The sequence below is a fragment of the Epinephelus fuscoguttatus genome, linkage group LG10 (assembly GCF_011397635.1).
Source record: "Epinephelus fuscoguttatus linkage group LG10, E.fuscoguttatus.final_Chr_v1".
In the NCBI taxonomy this organism is placed as follows: Eukaryota; Metazoa; Chordata; class Actinopteri; order Perciformes; family Serranidae; genus Epinephelus; species Epinephelus fuscoguttatus.
Window position 1 is genome coordinate 11613761 of NC_064761.1, and position 14297 is coordinate 11628057.

At 40.9% G+C, this 14297-nt stretch overlaps 1 protein-coding gene across 14 annotated transcripts in view; it reads left to right on the plus strand.

Annotated features, from left to right (window-relative positions):
- The window catches only part of LOC125895616 (complement factor H-like), an 85608-nt gene extending 71686 nt beyond the window's left edge, over nt 1-13922 (plus strand). For 3 of the 14 annotated variants that reach the window (XM_049587609.1, XM_049587605.1, XM_049587597.1), the window contains exon 21: nt 13570-13922. In XM_049587609.1, coding sequence (XP_049443566.1) covers nt 13570-13763 — 194 coding nt within the window. In that variant the 3' untranslated portion in view covers nt 13764-13922. Of the gene's footprint in view, nt 1-1819; nt 2006-2420; nt 2601-2734; nt 3088-12639; nt 12829-13255; nt 13436-13569 lie in introns of those variants that run through there. The other 11 variants (XM_049587608.1, XM_049587602.1, XM_049587596.1 and 8 more) reach the window with 7 other exon arrangements.
- The last annotated feature ends 375 nt before the right edge of the window (nt 13923-14297 follow it).

A 14297-nucleotide genomic window follows, 5' to 3' on the forward strand; every position in this document is an offset into this window, starting at 1 on the left:
ACTCTTTTTTTTAAAATATTTTTTGGGGCATTTTTAACTTTATTTGATAGAACAGACAAGTGTGAAAGGGGGGGAGAGAGAGAGGGGGGGGGGGGGGGGAGTGACATGCAGCAAAGGGCCACGGACTGGAGTCGAACCCGGGCCGCTGTGGCAACAGCCTTGTACATGGGGCGCCTGCTCTACCACTAAGCCACCGACGCCCCTGGAAACAGTACTCTTAAATAAGGTTGTTGTCACTCACTGCTCTCTCCAGCACTCACTGCATTTCCTCATTAGCAGTGACACAAATGGAAGTCTGCACCTTGTTTGCTGTCCACAGAAAGGGGTTGCACGCCGATGTTTTCAGAACAAAATCAAACAGGCTGCAGTGAGATATTTAAAAACAGTTGGTTTGTGCATTTAGTCCTTTTCAGGCAAGCTCTGGGGTTGAGTGTTGCCACAGTCCTTGGAGCGATGCTCCGCAGTGCTTTTTTGGAGGATTAGAATATATGCAGTTGACATAACCCGGCTGAAATTAACGCTTGAAGATCCACTCATTACTAAAAGCCTATGTCATATAAAAACTAAAGTGATGGTCAAAGTTGTCAGAGTGACATTTAAGTGTGTTGACTGATTCACGTCATCACCTCCAGCATTGAGTAACATTACAAGTTAACATTCCGCCTTAAAAGTTGCCAGCAGTCAGCCCAGTGAATTAAGCTACTATTTCTCCAAATGCAGCTACTGCAAGAGGCAGCAAAACTTCCTTTCATTTTATAGTTAGAGTCTACTAATAAAACGCTCCATTGTATGAATAGTAGTTACATGAGCCTCAAAATCAGCCACAACTCAGCCCTGAGCACAGTGACCATCTGCTCTTGTCTAATCAATGAACTGCAGTGTTCACAGCTCCACCTTTTAGCACCAGATCTATGTGCTAGGTACACCAACAGAAGGGGCACCAAAAAATGGGAACGGTACAAAACAGTTCCATTAGTACCATCCACAACTTTTCACAGTGGAACCGGAAAAAAGCGTACTGAACTGAACTGATCTGTACCATACTGCTCAGTGGAAACGGGGCTTAAGTTCACCACCCAGTAACAGTTGCTTTTTAAAGCTTTTTCGCTGAAAACAGCAGCCCCCTCACACATGGGAAAATCCCACAGGCTTTTTCCAAGGAACCAGGGCAATGTTAACTTCCACATCAGCCTACAAAAATTCATCCCTGCAGCATGACTCTGCCTTGAAGCGCTTCTAATGGCCTCACTGCACGTGAACGAAAACAACCAATCGGAGCAGAGGAGTCACGGCACTCGTGTCAAACATCAAATATGAATCCAGATATGAATCCTGTCAAATGTTTTCAAAAACATATTTTACTGTGCTGTTTAGCTGCAAATGTGAAAGTTGGTCCGGCCAGTGATTGGTGCCTGGTAGTTCGGTCAACTCTCAACATGACAGCCAGGTCACAAAGTTTCTCATTTTTAAACAGTGCACTAAAATATGTCAGGAAATTATCTGAGGTGAGAAAGAGGCAATGCAGTAACAGAATCTTGATTCATATTTAGTCAGCGCTGCCTAGTTTGACTGTTTGACCACAGTTTGTGAGCTGGGATTGACATGACTGACAGTTGCGTTATTTTTGTCGCACTGCGGTCGGTTCTAACAAATGCTATTAGAAGCAGTAGGAAGAGCAATCTGTCTCATGTACTTCTTTCAGAATGTTGACAAAACGCTATTTTCATGAGAGCTAACAACTGTAGCTTCAAGTCTAATATGCTACTGTTTATGCTGTATAAACCTTAATTATTAAAGAAGTGTCTCTTCTTCAATACAGAAAATTGCAAAGTCACAGGTGTATCAGACAGCGTTCTCTTCAGCCCACGTGTACGAGTAAATCAACTAAGAATAGGAGAAAAGTTAACCTTTCAGTGCAGGAGGCGTGGAGACTTTCTTCAAGGGAAAGCAGTGGTCACATGTTTAGCAGATGGACAGTGGAGTGATCCCTTCCCAACATGTGGAGGTAAACCAATTCTTTTCCTGTCCCCTTGCTGCTTATCAAGGGAAAAAATAAGAAATTTTTATCCATGACCCAACTGTTGGATGTTTCCCAACACGCACTGTAGTATAGTACACGTATAGTGTTATAATTAGCGTTTCAAGTTTCATAAAAATGACTGTAACATCGATTCAGCCTAATCATATAGGTGAATTAATACCTTTTGAGAAGTGGTCCAAATAAGACCTGAACATTAAAGCCGTCATGAAGGTGGGACTGACTGCAGAGCTGTTTTATTAGACTGTATTAGTTTTGGCTAGGTGTATCTAATAAACTGGCTGTGTATACATATACAGGCTAATGTAAGAAAAAAGCTTGAAGAGCTTTATTGAAAACTACTCATTTGTTTGCATTTTTGTGGTTGTTTAAATTCTTTTAGCTCCTTTGGGTTGTGGGAGACCACCATCACTTCTAGATGGAGACATCAAGACATCTCTTCAGTTCCAGTACAGACATAATGACTGGGTTGAATACATCTGTCAGAGTTACTACACTATGGAGGGTCAGCCTTACAAAACCTGCATCAATGGTGAATGGACTGGACAGATGAGATGCCTCAGTGAGTTACAACTCCCTTTATATTTTCCACGTTGCATCCTGTGAAGATTCAGCAAGACGAGCAATAATCAAATATGCAGTATGCTGCAGTCATTCCCCATTGATAAAATGCTGCTCATCTTTTGTCTCTTCCAGAACCCTGCACTGTGGACAGAGACGCCATGAACGCACATAATATTGCCTTCAGATATACATATGACGATAAGCTGTATTCAGCCCATAATGATGAAATCGAGTTCATGTGTAAAAGAGGAAGAACACTTGTTGGTAGATATGGCCTGCATCAGAAGTGTGTTGATGGTGTGATACACCTTCCCACTTGCCAGTAAAGCTTTTTAGTCAACTGGATATGATAAACATGAGCTGGCTGGACAAACATGTAAATGATTAATCAAAGTAAATAGTTAGACCAGTGATGTCCTCCTGATGCAGTGTCTGTACTTTAGTGTTGTGTGTGGTCATTTTAATAAAACATATATCTTCCCTCAGTCTGTTTTGTGCCTCTGTATGTATGATGAGAGCAAAGTCTATGTCTTGATTTGTTTTTAATGTGCTGAGAGGAATGTGCTGGAGAAAAGTGTTCTTCTCTAGAAGAGAAAAATACATACAGTAATATCCAAAATTAGTCCAGCACAATCAATTAGAAACCTGTGCCCAGTTTCCTGAAAATGATTGGTATTACAAGTAAGATCATTTTTAAAGACATTTCTACAAATCTCTGAACAAATATGCTGTGTGCACGAAGGATGCTGTATGTGACTTCTGGAAGTTCCAGTAATGCAAACAGTACATGTGTTGCAATGTGACCTGTGTTGTACAGGCCCACTGGGCAGTCCATGTTGTGAACCTTGGAGCACCCTGAGGACTCAAACACACAAGAATTCTGCTCAGAAAAAGACGTTTGTCAAAGGACCATGAGATTGTCTGTAATCCTTCTGTTTCTCCAACTGTGGGGGAATGTGGAAATGTCTTCATCACAGAATGGTAAGTTGGAGTGTTATTATTTAGCTCTGTGGAGATGCAGTGTTTGGAGTAAACAAACAGTACTGTATGCATAAAGTAAAGAAAGACTCATATGAAAACTGCTTGTTTTGATTTTGTAATCCTGGTATTATATTCTGATGTTTTCTCCAAGAATTAACATTTGTGGACTATAAAAATGAATGGATTTTGCAATATTTAACTGCATCAAATAAAAATCGATCGTGTTTGAAGCTTTGACTCATGCGAGAAGAATAACCTGTATACTATATTGGATTTTAAATGGCCATGTTGAGTCCACAACCCAGTGGGTGATGTCGCTGTAGTTTGGTCCATTACTTTAAACATTCATTCATTCATTCATTCATTTCCATGCCGCTTCATCCTCTTGAGGGTCACGGGGGGCTGGAGCCTATCCCAGCTGACACAGGTCGAGAGGCAGGGTACACCCTGGACAGGTCGCCACACTATCACAGGGCTGACACAGAGACAGACAACCATTCACACTCGCATTCAGTCACCAATTAACCTGCATGTCTTTGGACATAATTAAAACAGTCTATGGTTAATGCATGTTATCCATGCATCCCTCCATTTAAACAAACAAATTGGTTGAGTTGAAATCATAATCAGATGTACACCATCTGCGTAAGAAGATGCATTGTGTCAAAATGCTGTACCTGGTGAAGATGATGTAACTGAAGCGATGTTCATGTACATGATAATTATTTTGGGAGTCCTTCAGTGCTGTTGACATCCTGTAATTATACAGTTGTGTTCGGTGTCCAGCTCCCTCTCATCCCTTTGTCCATCTGTATATGATGAAATCTGGTGGTGTGGTGGTAGTCGATGAGGGATGAGGTGATTGTACCCGTCTACCTGCGTATACCCTCCACCCCCTTTGATGCACTCAATATAAGACTGCAGAGCTTTTCTGATCATGTTCCATGTTTTTGTCTCTAAGCATGTTCGAAGCTTCCAGATGTTCCTCATGCCCAGGTGTCAGATCAGCAACAGCAGTACCAAGAAGGAGACCTGATACAGTTCACTTGTAAACCTGGTTATACTGCATCAGTTCCAGCCATGAAATATTTATGCATGAGCGAGGGCTGGCGGGTAGTTCACAAGGAACATGCTACTGTAAGTTGACTGTCTGTATGTTCTACTCTTTCACTACAGACTGAGAGACTTCTGTTGTTGCTAATCATGTAGCAGGATTGCAGTAATGTGTTTACACTGTCATAAGATGTGTTTAGTTAGATTTTAAAGATCCACCACCATGCATTCATCACAAGTCCCTTTCACACGCAGGATTAATTATTTAAATGTGTCGCAGTTTTAATCTGAACAAGCCCCTCAGTTGTTTTTCAAGAAGTTGCATTCTGACTATGTCTGACCTAGTAACATTTCTGTATCATTTCTTCATAGTTCAGAGGTCATTTGACTTAACATCGACTCAGTTTTACCTTTAAATAATTAATTATTAAAAGCTGAAGATGCTAAATGTTGATCAATTAGTTCAGAGTCAAAGGCCAAATCTCTTGTGATCTCCTTGGACACAGAGAAGGCCTTTGACAGAATTGAGTGGCCTTATTTACTGGGCGCTCTCTCTAAATTTAACCTAGGTGACAACTTTATTAAATGGATATCTCTTCTTTATGCTGCTCTATATGCATCAGTTATTACCAATAGTATGAGGTCCCCTTCTTTCATAGTGCGGCATGGCTGTAGACAGGGCTGTCCTGTTTCACCTTTGCTCTTTGCCCTTGCGATCAAGCCCTTGGCTGAAGACTTGTGAAACGACCCATTAGTGTCAGGTATAGAGATAGGTCCCATACATCATAAAATTTCTTTATATTGTGATGATGTTTTATTATATCTCAGCAATCCCAAGACCTCTGTGGCCAGAGTAGTTCAGATAATTAACTCCTTCAGTCAGTTCTCAGGCTATAAGATTAATTACTCTAAATCTGAGGCAATGCCACTGACCCCTGAACTATCCGGGCGCCCTACTTATTCTGCCCCCTTTCACTGGTCACTGTCTGGATTGGTCTACTTAGGCATTCATATCACTCCATCAATTTCTGGCCTGTATAAAGCAAACTTTGTACCCTTGATTTGTAGGATTAAAGAAGACCTGGCTCCGTAGACAGCACTGCCGTTATCCCTTCTGGGAAGAGTTAATCTTTTCAGGATGAAAATACTTCCACGTTTGCTGTACCCATTTCAAATGATTCCTGCTCTTTAACGTGCAAATCACTCTCTATCCTCAACAGTGCTCCGTCAGCATTTCTTTGGAAAAATAAACAGGCTAGGCTAAAACTTAGAGTGCTACAACTTCCACCTGAGAACGGGGGTCTCGGGGTACCAGATATCAAACAATACCAAATTGCATGCCTGTGTAGTTATCTCTGGCATGGCTCAACTTGGAGGCCCTTCCAGTGTAGGCTGACCAAACGTTCTCTTTTGCCCGGACATGTCCACTTTTCACGTCCCGTCCGGGGCGTCCGGGGCGTCCGGGTTTTTTTTATAAACTTATGATAATGTCCAGTTTTCCGTGTGTTTGTGTGTGTGTTAGAGTGCGGCACGGGCCGCATATTTCTGTCCAAACCCGAACCGAGCCCGACATTATTTAATGACCAAAGAACTGAGTTTGTGTCACACAGTTGTTACGGTTACAGGCTATTTAACAGGCCGGGCGTGCGCCGTGGGTGCTCAGCTGCGGAGAGGGAGACCTCCATGTTTGAGACGGGAGCGGGCGGCTGGAGGTCCGACGCTTCTAGCGAGAGGAGAGGGAGAAATAAAACAAAATAAGATAAAATAGGAAAAACCTGTCTCCCTGTTTTATTTTATTTTCAGCGTTTAATCAAGGCGGAGGCGGGCAGCTGGAGGTCCGAGACTTCCAGCGAGGGGAGAGGTAGAAACAAACAGCCAATGTGTGTCTGTGTGTGTTATGTTCAGGTGTTGTCACGTAAATAACAGTGCCCAAGCAATAAACAGGACAGACAATAGGATTTTATTTATTTTTACACTACATTTTCACTGAAAGCTGACCGAATCTGACCCGAGCTTGAATACAATTTATAGCTGCATTTCTGACCAAACCCGGCCCGACCCGTCGGGTACCGTCGGACTCAGATCACCACACTCTAGCGTGTGTATGTGTCCCCTACTGGGGCCTATCTGAATTTCTGTCTTTGAGAGATATTATTTTGTAATATAATTGAATTTTCTATCCATACATATAAATTTTAAATATATTAAAATGATAAGGCATCTTTGAGTAAACTGCGAGTATCATTTAAGTAGGCTATGTCGTGGCCGGCCGAATGTCCTCTTTTTTGGAAATCAAAATATGGTCACCCTATTCCAGTGACCCTTATCCCTCTTTGTAATATTTTATACATCTCTAAGAAATGGGTTAGTCTTAATGTTAAAACGAACTTTATTTTACAGAACTCCCTAAAAATCTGGAGACTGACAAGAAAATTAGAAAATCAAGAGAGCTTTTTTTCTCTCCTTAAGGCCCTGACACACCAAGCCGACGGCAAAAGAAGTACTCTCGCTTGTCACAAACGGTTTCGTGTAGCTGATAAAATGTCTGATAAGTTGCAAATGGCACTGGCATTGTCAGCCCTTGGTCTTTTGCTTGTGGAAGAATAGAGGAAGACATGGAAGGGAAAAATAAGGAGAAGCCGCACGCAATGGGTGAAATCATGGATACTTTAGCAACAGGCTCAAGGGGCTTTCCCGAACCTGTGTCAGAGCTGGAGACAAATGAAACCTCCGATTTTAAAAATTTCGCTCGGCTCTTTCCTGTCCAGTTTCACATGTTGAAGGAACTTGTCAGTCCGATCATCCAGAGGCAGAACACGAACTACTATTGTATCTCCGTTGGGGAGCCACTGATGATTACACTGCGCTTCTTGGTAACAGGTATGCAAGCTAAACGTGTCACTATATTAACAGTATATAGGCTATATGTATATAGATATAGATATAGATATAGATAGATAGATATGGCAAACAGTTTCTCTGATTTATGTTTGTCTCATACAACTTGCAAATTTTCCAGGATGCAGATTCCAGATGGCCATGGCGTTGTGAAAATATTCACGGAGGTTCAAATGAAATGCAGATCAAAAATAAGCCCTCTGTGTGTGCCCTCTGTACTTTATCGTTTGTTTTCTTTAGTCACTTCCGTTTCTCTTCTTGTGCACTGATTCGCTGAGCTGAACAGCAAATCAGAGTGATCTCTTTCACCGACTAGTTCCGCCGCTGATTCAACAGCCCTATTGACTTTGTCGTTTGCTTTCTTTCGTCATTTCCGTTTCTCTTCTCATGCACTGATTCGCTAAGCTGAACAGCCAATCAGAGTGATCTCTTTCACCGACTAGTTCCACCGCTGATTCAACATGCTCAATCGGCCAAAAAGTCGCCGACGCGGAAGTGCCGACGGTGCGAGACACACTGCAAAAACTTGGCTTGGTGTGTCAGAGCCTTTACTCCTATCCACTCAAACCCTGATTTCCCCCCTGGTCTTGAAGACCATGCTTTTTCCCTGTGGGCTACTAGGGGTATTAAGACCACAGGTGATTTAGTGGTGAATGATACTGTGATGTCATTTGGCCAGCTTAGAGAGAAATATAGTCACTTTTTTAGATATCTGCAAGTGTGCAGCTTTATTACCACTACTGTAAAGTTACACCCAAATGGGTTCTCTTTTCAACAATTGAGAAGATATTGCAAAGTGCTAATTCTAAAAGACTCATTTCCACGTTTTATAGGGCCTTGTTAATCCAGAACACTGGACACACAGCTCGTGTGAAATCTCTTTGGGAAGCTGATTTTGGTGTTACAATTTCTAGGGATGAATGGGACCGAGTCTGGCAGAGCTCATCAGGTTGCTTGTTCACTAATAAAGCCAGAAAATGCAATTTAAAGTTATACACCGGCTTCACATCACTCCAGTGAAACGTAACAAGTTTAATCCTCTGCTTTCAAAATATTGTAACAAGTGTAAAATCAACGCAGGCTCATATTTTTCACTGTCCTTTTGTTACTGATTTCTGGTATTAAGTGTGCAAACGAAATTGATGCTATTTTTCAGAAGAAGCTGTTGCTGGAACCCATTTTTGTATCCTGGCTGTTGAATCTACTGCTGTGAACCTTGCTCCCTTCTCACTTAAGTTGCTTCAGGTTTTGTTATTTAGTGCAAGGAGATGTATCCTTCTCCACTGGATATCAGACACTGCGCCTACTGTCTCGCATTGGCTCAGGAGCATATTCAAACTCATCCTTCTTGAAGCAACAAGTTTTTGGCTGAAAAACAAACCATTCATTTTTTTCAATATCTGGAACCCTTTTTTGAACTATACTGGGGAAGATGGGGCACATGCCCTTCGGAGGGGCTTGACTGGTTTGGCATGGTCTGAAATAACTGGGCACAGTCATTCTTAGTGGGTTATGATTTAGTCACTATATTTGATGACTCCTGATGCTATATTTTGTACCTGCCTTCTGTCAGTTTGACATTGTGTGAGTGTTTTTGTGTTAGTCTGTTTTTGTTTCTTTTTTCACTTTTAATTTTTTTTCCCTCTCTTTTATCTTGCTTTATTTATTTTTTCTCAGTTATTATTATTATTATTATTATCATTATTATTATTATTATTATTAATATTATCCTCATTATTGTTATTATCATTATTCATTTAGCCACTTATTTACTTATTTATTTATTTTATTTTTATTTTATTTTTTTTTATTTATTTTCAGGCAGTGATCTGTATGTCTTTTGGTGTCCTGATGTTTCTGTCTTGTTTTTGTTTATTAACTTTAAAAATAATAAAAATAAGTGTAAAAACAACAACAATATGCATGCAATCATTTGGAAATGTGTGAAAAACAGAGTTTTCGCTTTCTAGCAGTCTCTTCAGGATACCTTGTGTCAGAGTTGCATGTACCCCACACACACCGTTTGACCTTTTTTAAACTTCAAATCTCTGAAAAAGCTCAAGAAACTGAACAAACTGACTTTTCTCTTATGCATTTCAAAGAACATCCAGGCAGAGAATGTCTGAGAGCATGGGAATGGCTATACGCACTGTGATTGGCTCATCGCGTTTGAGGGCGGGACATAGGTCAATTGAACAAAACACTGACACATCACAGACAGCATGATAATGACATCCAACAGACAAGATTCAATTTCAGTGTTTTCTGTGACATAAGAAATACTTTTAAATTTACTAATGTTTAAAATACAAAAACTGACAAAATACACAGAGCTAGCCGAACCATAGAGCTGTATCCCCAACTAGTGGAAAAATCAACCCATTCTACACCATCTTAGTGTAACATCACACATCAAAATCTTGCCTTGTTCGGCTCTTTTTTTTTTTCCCTTCAGTGACCTGACTGACTGTTTGTGTTTAGTTTCAGGTCCGAACTGTACCCCCCCACCTGCAGATGCAGGTGTGATTGTAAAAGGTTTACCAGAAAATGACGATCCCATACTTCCTGACATTCTTCTCACATTCAGCTGTGATGATCCTGGGAAATATCTGAATGGCAGTTCAGTGCTGACATGTGGTAAAGATGGACAGTGGGATAATCCATTCCCCTCTTGTGAAGGTAAACCCTTTAAGAACAAAGACAAAGATTCATAGTTTTTCATTTGATAACATCTGTTTTATTCTTTCCAGACATCACTTGTGAGGCTGGCGTGATGCCCCTTCATCTCAATGTAGCTGGACTACCACCAGCAAATGAAACAATGAAGATTGGACATAAATTACAGTTTAGCTGTGATGATCAATATACAATGGAGGGGTCTGCAGAAAGTGAATGTGTCCAAACTGGGCAGTGGAGTGCAGCCTTTCCAACTTGCGCTGGTATGTTCACTTTCTTTGAAGGCTCCATTTACGCTGATTTCACTCAGTGCTTTATTTGCTTTTTTTATATTACCCATCCTTTTATAAAAACTTGAACAGTGATTCACAGTGCAACTCATAGAAGATAGAAATAATGAATGGTAATTTATTAGATGAGGACAGAATCTAAATACTTTATGGTTGAATATAGACACAGGAGATGGGTGTTAATGCATGGAGCACATCAAACGTCACATCAAGCTAGCGTGACATGCTACAGTTGAACATTAAAGGCATTTTTATCAAAATTCCCCCCATACACATGCAGTAGATACAGAGCAGATCAGCATTCATCTGAAGTCATGTTTCTGGACACCTGGCAAATGGAGGTCAAATATTTACTCTCCAGCTTGGTTTTTGGGCTCCACCAGCTCATGAGAACATTTTCTTTCTCTTTAGCTGAATAGCCCTGTTTCCATCAAACACTTTTGGTATGGTACCTTTGGAACCAAAAATAAGCCCTCAGACATGGCACTTAGACCCTAGCGTTTCCACCAGAAACAGTACTCTTAAATAAGGTTGTTGTCACTCACTGCTCTCTCCAGCACTCACTGCATTTCCTCATTAGCAGTGACACAAATGGAAGTCTGCACCTTGTTTACTGTCCACAGAAAGGGGTTGCACGCCGATGTTTTCAGAACAAAATCAAACAGGCTGCAGTGAGAGTCTCTCTCCATGGGATATTTAAAAACAGTTGGTTTGTGCATTTAGTCCTTTTCAGGCAAGCTCTGGGGTTGAGTGTTGCCACAGTCCTTGGAGCGATGCTCCACAGCGCTTTTTTGGAGGATTAGAATATATGCAGTTGACATAACCCGGCTGAAATTAACGCTTGAAGATCCACTCATTACTAAAAGCCTATGTCATATAAAAACTAAAGTGATGGTCAAAGTTGTCAGAGTGACATTTCAGTGTGTTGATTGATTCACGTCATCACCTCCAGCATTGAGTAACATTACAAGTTAACATTCCGCCTTAAAAGTTGCCAGCAGTCAGTCCAGTGAATTAAGCTACTGTTTCTCCAAATGCAGCTACTGCAAGAGGCAGCAAAACTTCCTTTCATTTTATAGTTAGAGTCTACTAATAAAATGCTCCATTGTATGAATAGTAGTTACATGAGCCTCAAAATCAGCCACAACTCAGCCCTGAGCACAGTGACCATCTGCTCTTGTCTAATCAACGAACTGCAGTGTTCACAGCTCCACCTTTCAGCACCAGATCTATGTGCTAGGTACACCAACAGAAGGGGCACCAAAAAATGGGAACGGTACAAAACAGTTCCATTAGTACCATCCACAATTTTTCACAGTAGAACCGGAAAAAAAGCGTACCGAACTGAACTGAACTGTACCATACTGCTCAGTGGAAACGGGGCTTAAGTTCACCACCCAGTAACAGTTGCTTTTTAAAGCTTTTTCGCTGAAAACAGCAGCCCCCTCACACATGGGAAAATCCACAGGCTTTTCCAAGGGAACCAGGGCAATGTTAACTTCCACATCAGCCTACAAAAATTCATCCCTGCAGCATGACTCTGCCTTGAAGCGCTTCTAATGGCCTCACTGCACGTGAACGAAAACAACCAATCGGAGCAGAGGAGTCACGGCACTCGTGTCAAACATCAAATATGAATCCAGATATGAATCCTGTCAAATGTTTTCAAAAACATATTTTACTGTGCTGTTTAGCTGCAAATGTGAAAGTTGGTCCGGCCAGTGATTGGTGCCTGGTAGTTCGGTCAACTCTCAACATGACAGCCAGGTCACAAAGTTTCTCATTTTTAAACAGTGCACTAAAATATGTCAGGAAATTATCTGAGGTGAGAAAGAGGCAATGCAGTAACAGAATCTTGATTCATATTTAGTCAGCGCTGCCTAGTTTGACTGTTTGACCACAGTTTGCGAGCTGGGATTGACATGACTGACAGTTGCGTTGTTTTTGTCGCACTGCGGTCGGTTCTAACAAATGCTATTAGAAGCAGTAGGAAGAGCAATCTGTCTCATGTACTTCTTTCAGAATGTTGACAAAACGCTATTTTCATGAGAGCTAACAACTGTAGCTTCAAGTCTAATATGCTACTGTTTATGCTGTATAAACCTTAATTATTAAAGAAGTGTCTCTTCTTCAATACAGAAAATTGCAAAGTCACAGGTGTATCAGACAGCGTTCACCTCATCCCACATGTACGAGTAAATCAAATCAAATCAAAAGGAGAAAAGTTAACCTTTCAGTGCAGGAGGCGTGGAGACTTTCTTCAAGGGAAAGCAGTGGTCACATGTTTAGCAGATGGACAGTGGAGTGATCCCTTCCCAACATGTGGAGGTAAACCAATTCTTTTCCTGTCCCCTTGCTGCTTATCAAGGGAAAAAATAAGAAATTATTATCCATGACCCAACTGTTGGATGTTTCCCAACATGCACTGTAGTATATAGTACACGTATAGTGTTATAATTAGTATTTCAAGTTTCATAAAAATGACTAACATCTATTCAGCCTTATCATATAGCTGAATTAATACCTTTTGAGAAGTGGTCCGAATAAGACCTGAACATTAAAGCCATCATGAAGGTGGGACTGACTGCAGAGCTGTTTTATTAGACTGTATTATTTTTGACTGTACTATTTCTGACTATGTCTGACCTAGTAACATTTCTGTATCATATCTAATAAACTGGCTGTGTATACATATACAGGCTTCCATGGAAATGACTCATTGTTTGTATTTTTGTGGTTGTTTAAATTCTTTTAGCTCCTTTGGGTTGTGGGAGACCACCATCACTTCCAAATGGAGACATCAAGACATCTCTTCAGTTCCAGTACAGACATAATGACAGGGTTGAATACATCTGTGAGAGTTACTACACTATGGAGGGTCAGCCTTACAAAACCTGCATCAATGGTGAATGGACTGGACAGATGAGATGCCTCAGTGAGTTACAACTCCCTTTATATTTTCCACGTTGCATTTTGTGAAGATTCAGCAAGACGAGCAATAATCAAATACGCAGTATGCTGCAGTCATTCCCCATTGATAAAATGCTGCTCATCTTTTGTCTCTTCCAGAACCCTGCACTGTGGACAGAGACGCCATGAACGCACATAATATTGCCTTCAGATATACATATGACGATAAGCTGTATTCAGCCCATAATGATGAAATCGAGTTCATGTGTAAAAGAGGAAGAACACTTGTTGGTAGATATGGCCTGCGTCAGAAGTGTGTTGATGGTGTGATACACCTTCCCACTTGCCAGTAAAGCTTTTTAGTCAACTGGATATGATAAACATGAGCTGGCTGGACAAACATGTAAATGATTAATCAAAGTAAAGGGTTAGACCAGTGATGTCCTCCTGATGCAGTGTCTATACTTTAGTGTTGTGTGTGGTCATTTTAATAAAACATATATCTTCCCTCAGTCTGTATGTATGATGAGAGCAAAGTCTATGTCTTGATTTGTTTTTAATGTGCTGAGAGGAATGTGCTGGAGAAAAGTGTTCTTCTCTAGAAGAGAAAAATACATACAGTAATATCCAAAATTAGTCCAGCACAATCAATTAGAAACCTGTGCCCAGTTTCCTGAACATGATTGGTATTACAAGTAAGATCATTTTTAAAGACATTTCTACAAATCTCTGAACAAATATGCTGTGTGCACGAAGGATGCTGTATGTGACTTCTGGAAGTTCCAGTAATGCAAACAGTACATGTGTTGCAATGTGACCTGTGTTGTACAGGCCCACTGGGCAGTCCATGTTGTGAACCTTGGAGCACCCTGAGGACTCAAACACAC